Source organism: Corylus avellana, chromosome ca10, assembly GCF_901000735.1.
Source record: "Corylus avellana chromosome ca10, CavTom2PMs-1.0".
Classification (NCBI taxonomy): domain Eukaryota; kingdom Viridiplantae; phylum Streptophyta; class Magnoliopsida; order Fagales; family Betulaceae; genus Corylus; species Corylus avellana.
The window spans coordinates 18,822,520-18,829,628 of NC_081550.1; the positions used below are offsets into that span (position 1 = coordinate 18,822,520).

Genomic DNA, 7,109 nt, shown 5'->3' on the forward strand with positions numbered 1-7,109 from the left:
GAAGAAATGTTAGAAAATTCTTTGAGTTGACCAGAAAATTGGTTATTGGAAAGTTGTAATACCTGCAATGATGGAAGGGAAAAGAGTGAAATTGGAATATCCCCATTCAGTGAATTGTCACTTAAATCAAGAATCTCTAAATTCAGAAGTTCTGCCCATTGAGTGGAAGCAATCTGACCAGTTAGATTATTGGAAGAAAGGTCTAGTTTGGTTAGATTCTTGGCCATACTAAATACTGGAATTAATCCACTAAACATGTTCGATGACATGTCTAAATAGACCAACTGTGTGAGGTTGCCAATAGAATGTGGCAAAGAACCTTGCAAGTCATTGTATGATAAGTCAAGCGTCCGCAGTGTTGGAATCTGGAAGATCTTTTTCGAAAATTTTCCATTCAACCCAGAAGAGGAGACTTCCAAAGATGTCAAGTTTTTGAAATCTGCAAAAAATTCTGGAACTGGAGCAGAAAAGTCGTTATAATTCAAACGAATAATTGAGAGGGACTTAAGATTTCGTAAAGATGAATCAATAGGGCCTGAAAGATTGCAGTTTGACAAGCTTAACACTCTCAAATTTGGCAATGAAGATGATAAGACCTGACACCACTTGTTACCTTGTGCTGATATAGCTACACCATCAAGATAAAGTTCGATAAGCTTTGAAAGGTTCCGAAGAAGCATATTTAAATTTGGTTTCTCAAGATAAAGGCCATTGTTGATGGATAAATCAAGAGTAACCAACCTTGTCAAATGCGAAATTGCAATAGGAATCTGCTCAGCAAAGCCAGCATTGGATAGATTCAAATAACTCAAATTCTTAAGCTTGCCAAACTTTGATGGAATCTGAGAATTGTCGAAGTCGTTAAATGCCAAACTCAGGCTCTGGAGGTGTTGAAGACTGAAGAGGGTGTTTGAATTGTCAAGTCCACCCGAGATGGATTCATTGGTCAGGTCGAGACCAATAACATGTCCCTCATTACAGGTTATGCCTTCCCAAGAACAGCAATCAAAACTTCGATTCCACTTAACAAGTTTTGTGGAAATAGTAGGATCGAATGTAAGGTTGTTCTTAAGTTGCAGCAACAAGGACTTCTGATTGCTACTACATTGGCCAGGCAACCCAAAGACAGAAATGGTGAGGAAAAGTGAGTAAATGGCCATCAAGAAAAGCCACGATAAGACTGCAGGAAGTCTCATTGAAGGCTGCTACAAGAGATAACCTTACAATAATAAAGAATCGAAAGGTTGTTGCCTAATTTCTTTTGAGTGTGATTAAATTTATAGATGGGGGTTGTGGCTCCGAGTAGCTCTGATCATGTGCATGCTGAAAATATAATGGTTCCACTAACACGACTTTTTGACCTGTGACTTTGAGTCGTACGTGGCCGACCAAGAAGAAGAAGTAAGAGAAGATGATCTTATAGATCGAGCTCCATTATTTGATCTTATATAAGTATGAATTTCTTTCAAATTTCTTTCCTTTTTCGAGTGCTTTTTGAGGTTTACTTGGCTCCTGGCAATACGTTTTGAATCATTGGTCTTCCATTACAAGTGGAGTTGACCCAAGTGGTCAAAAAGTAGAACATTGGGTCATAGAAAACAGAAAAAGAGGAATGTGGAAGACAAGTGGTGGTGGGGAATTCCTACCGGTTCTGGCCGGCACGGCAACGTTTTGGAGAGAAATAAGATACTATTTTATTTATTTTCTTTATTTTTCATCCATAAAGCATTAAAAAAATAATCCTAACAAAATTATCACATATTCCAACTTTTCTTATCTAACCTTAACAACATAATGTGACTTCTTATTTATTTTTTATTAACTTTATTTGGATTTATTCTCGGTCAGTTAAGAGTGGGTACTTAGAAAGTCCTTACTCATTTTCTCAACATCAATAAAGTATTATAACTCTAGCTTTCAATGAAAGGGTACGTACGTACGATATAACATACAATATGTTAGATATAATTTTAACTCGAAATTGAGTTAGATGGTATGAATTGAATAACATTAAATTTGTTATTCATTGATCCAATATTATCTTATATGAAACCTTATGCTACAGAAATTATATATATGCTCCTTTTTCTATCTTCTTGTCACTATTTGTGGTGTTAAGTTGCTGTTTTCTATCTTCTTGTCGTATGGTTTTGAGTCCCAGTGCTCTCTTTGAGAACGACACTAGAAATATTGCAACCATCTTTACTGTATTGCTGAAATGGTTTTAGTTTCTGGTTTACTGAACTCAAGAAGTTGCCAATTAAGGAAAGTCTGTCTTTGATTGATAACTCCTCTGTATTGCATCAATATTATGGCTTTCTGACCATTGGAGTTTATTGCAGATGAATGAGTTTGTTCTGAAAACTTGTTGATTGGTTGGCCTTGAAGAAATGAATATCAGTGTTATCAAATGAAGGCTTCATCATGGTAAAACAATACATCCATCCAATTACATGGATCCATTTTTTTTATTTTGCTGAACAGTGAAACCAAAATGACAAGAGTTAATTAATCATGATAAACTGGGAGGCATTGCTCCTCATAGCTATGACTAGTGCCTCGGCCTCGGCATCTGATTTCTATATCTACGTCTTTGATGGTAATCTTTTTCAAGATACAATCGAGGGAAGATCCCGAAAGGAAAGCCATAATATTGATGCAATACATAGGAGTTATCAATCAAAGACAGAGGAGTTATAATATTGATACAATACAGAGGAGTTATAATATTGATGCAATAGGAAAAATCCCAATCCAGCAATTATGTAATTCCACTCAATCATACTCTTATGAATTTCTTCATATGCTGGAAGTGACAATCATGGCTCTTCATATGTGCATTGTGATTTCAACGGTAAGCCACATAATCTTTTGTTCCCTTCAAAGGAAGTTTCCGAAAATGTTGCAAATTGTTTAGTCGATGGAATTTGCCCCACCAATTGATTGAAGGAAAGGTTGAGAACTGACATGAAAATAAGACCATCGGCAAGTTGCATAGGAATCTTGCCAGAAAGTTCTATGCTTGAAAGGTTTAGTAACTCAAGATTAGATTACTCAATTTCCCCAAAGATGATGGAATTTGGCATGTGAAAGCATTATGCGACAAGTTGAAAATATATAGCACTTTGAGAATATTTCTTCAGATATAGGACTGAAAATTCTAAAACGACTCCAAACGACACCTATTCAAATGTCTAGGTGATTCACAAATATTAAGCGGAATAAGATCTGACCTAACAATCAATAATCAACCAAATACAGATATGTAATGAAAATCAAGAACACAGATATTTGGTTACGAAGAGGAAACCATTTAGAGAACTCTCTAAATGTAAAACCTCTCCGGGGCAGCCAAACCGAGGAAATCAATCCACTATAAGAAGAATAAGGAATACAAGAAGAATTACAAAACCTTTGCAATTTTACTCTTCCTTGTACACGACAAGCGACCCACTTGACTTCTACCGCAATAGCCCTTTCCAGAACATCTGGCACAATTCTTCTATAAGATTTCCTTTCACCGGAACTCCGATTGGCTTCACGTATTTAATCCCTTCTCAAATAAGCTAGAACAATATCTCTCTCTAAGCTCTCTGATTTTGCTCTCCAAAAATACGTAGTTGTAAATGGCAAACTCACGTAGCTTAAATAGACAAATAAACCTAATAAATCAGCCATGTCCGGACCCTGCAGATCTGAGGTCCGGACAGGCCTCATAAAATACACTTTCGGGAACTGGGGTCCGGACCCGGGGAATTGAGGTCCGGACCCTGCTTGAAAAATCAAGTTTCTGGAAATGGGGTCCGGACCCGGCTTCTGGAGGTCCGGACCCGGACTGTCCAGTCTTCATCAACAACTCCGATCGATGGGCGTTTGTGGTCCGATTGAGCTGAAATTTTGCAGGGACGTTCATAACACATGAATCTACATTATGAACGGTAGAGATTGGATTCTGAGTATTCTATATCAGTGTTTGAGCCGTGAACAGTAGCATCTGCATTTTGGAACTGAATTAAGCCAACACAAGAACTAACAAACTCCTCCTTTGGCAATTCAGTGACAAAACCAAAATGTCGAGCCAATCCCATCATCTCCCCATATTTACTCCCCCTTTTTGTCACAGAATGACAAAAGGTCTTCATATTTCCTGAAACACTTCACAAAATACATCAAGGCATATGTGGAACAGGAGTACAGAAATAAAACTCATGATAAAAAAAATGACGTAGAATGCAAGATCATGAACACACATCACTAAAAACTCCCCCTCAACATATGATTCAATAATCAACAAGAAGCACAAAAAAAAAACAAAACAAAACAAAACAAAACATGTTTCTCCCCCTCAAAAGTCAAATGAACACACATGATACACACATCAATGACTCATGTGTTGCACAACGAATATCCCAAACATGCTCCAAATATGCAAAATATACATGAGACTAGAAATGGCAAGAAACTCATATTGCCTAACCCAAGCAAAGAAAAATGTTTCATTCAACCCATGCTTGTGTAGTGTGTGTGTAAGCCATCCAAAGAGAAAAATTTTCAACTTACAAAATGAAGAGAAAGTTTCACCACCATGAGGTTTTGACAAGTATATCAAATCAAAAGTCAAACCTTATCATACTAGGACCTAGCCACTCTCATCCTATACATTTCTCTTTGTAATACATTTTGCATAAGTTTGACACAGTGAAATAAATTCCTTTTGGAATATGATCTTTTGATTTTATTTGTTTCACTATCTTGTTTATTTTTCTCTTTGAGAAAGTGTCCTTAAACTTTTGGTGCTTATTACAAAAGAGAAAGCAGGAATTTTTAAGCCCTAGGTTCAACTAGCATATGGTCAATTTGAAAAATATGACTAGTCAAAAACCTCATATGGTTACCTAACAGACCTCACAACTAAAGTGAAACAGAACCTCAATTTAAGCTTAATTGTGCACAATAGATAAAGCATAGGCAAAATGTACCACATAAGCTCAGGCTTTAGGTAACCACAAACACAAGTTCATTGACACAAATTTTCATCTCATGCATATTAAGAACATTCCAAGACGCAAGGAATTAAATCCATAAAAAGCAACATGAGAAATTAATGGACTATCTAGGTGCATAAGACAAAAGAAAGAAAAGAAAACAATCAAAGTAACATATTTTTGTCTTTTTGAAATTTTTCACAAAAGAAATGCACATGAACGAGAACAAATGCACAACAAACAAAAATGCAATGCATAAACTAGAAAGCGAAAAACAAAAAAAAATGCAAAGCAAAGAAAAACAACATGCTCTAGGATTTTCAAAAATAAGCAAAACAACAATTCCTAGACATGTTATTTACTCACCTAAATTTAGGTGAGATCACTACCACTCCCCCTCAATGGGTGAATGGTATCGACCTTCCTAACCCAAACCTTCTTAACCCTAGGTACAGATTTGTGACTCTTGTCAAACTCATCTAACCTAGATAACACTCCTTTCATCATTATGCATAGCCCCTCAAAACCTTTCCTAGAATATGAATTCTCACTCTTATGCTCACGAGGTCTCAACTTAAAATAGTTAGGTCGAATATGACCAACTTTGCCACAATGATGGCAGGTATGGACAAATTTCGGACAAGCTTGTCTCATATGAGGAGGGATATACATATACTTAGATCTAGACAAATATGACTCTACACCACCTTTTTCTTTCTTAGGAGCAGCCTTTTTATTCCAAGGTCTTTGGAATTTCAACTTAGAACAATTTGGTCTAATATGACCAATAATCCCACAATGGTGGCATGTAGGAATGAACCTTTGAGAAGGTTGGTTCCTTGCAAGGTAAACAATGTTGGAATTGCTTCTAGGTAAAAAGTTCTCAGCACAATGGTACTTACCTTTCTTTCCCCTCTTATCTCTTGAAGTCGCAGTGGTTGTTTTCTTCTTTTTCTTTAAGACTTCTTTTCCTCTTCTTCTTGAAGAGTGAACAGCAACTAGCTTATCTTTATCCAATGACTCTTCCAAGTTTTCTGTTTCAACAAAAACTTTCTTGGAAGAAGAAGCAAGGTTAGAGGAAGGAGCAATAATCTTGTCAAAATCAATCCCAGGTTTATCACAAGTAGATTTTTGGGTATGCAAAATTTTTTCAAGATTATCTTTAGAGAATTTTTCCAATAGAGTTTTGGACTCCTTTAATTCATTCTCTAATGACTCAACTTTATTAGCAAGATCATGATTTTCAGATTTCAATGTTTTACACAAATCAAGAGAATCACTCAATTCACCAATTAGCTCATCTTTATCATGTTTAGCCTCTCTGAGTTTCTTTAGATTCTTGGAATTAATAACTTGTAGCTCAGAGAATTTCACAAACAACAAATTATAAGTCTCCTGAAGATCAATTTCATTATCAGAATCATAATCAGAATAATACTGTTTATCAGAAGACATAATAGCTTCAAAACAATCAAGAGTTTGAGACATCTAGAAAGTATATAGGATCACACTCAGGAATTTAATCCTTTGACAGAGTGAACCCGCTCTGATACCAATTGAAAATTCTAAAACGACTCCAAACGACACCTATTCAAATGTCTAGGTGATTCACAAATATTAAGCGGAATAAGATATGACCTAACAATCAATAATCAACCAAATACAGATATGTAATGAAAATCAAGAACACAGATATTTGGTTACGAAGAGGAAACCATTTAGAGAACTCTCTAAATGTAAAACCTCTCCGGGGCAGCCAAACCCAGGAAATCAATCCCCTATAAGAAGAATAAGGAATACAAGAAGAATTACAAAACCTTTGCAATTTACTCTTCCTTGTACACGACAAGCGACCCACTTGACTTCTACCGCAGTAGCCCTTTCCAGAACATCTGACACAATTCTTCTATAAGATTTCCTTTCACCGGAACTCCGATTGGCTTCACGTATTTAATCCATTCTCAAATAATCTAGAACAATATCTCTCTCTAAGCTCTCTGATTTTGCTCTCCAAAAATACGTAGGTTACAATGGCAAACTCACGTAGCTTAAATAGAAAAATACACAACATAAGACTGCCGTGTCCGGACATGGTAGATCTGAGGTCCGGACATGGCTAGGATT

At 36.2% G+C, this 7,109-nt stretch overlaps 1 protein-coding gene across 1 annotated transcript in view; it reads right to left on the reverse strand.

Moving 5' to 3' along the window:
- The window catches only part of LOC132163080 (receptor-like protein 7), a 5,697-nt gene extending 4,501 nt beyond the window's left edge, over positions 1–1,196 (reverse strand). The window contains exon 1 of the mRNA XM_059573277.1: positions 63–1,196. Within this exon, the coding sequence (XP_059429260.1) occupies positions 63–1,196 (1,134 nt within the window). The remainder of the gene's footprint in view (positions 1–62) is intronic.
- Between the last annotated feature and the right edge of the window lie 5,913 nt (positions 1,197–7,109).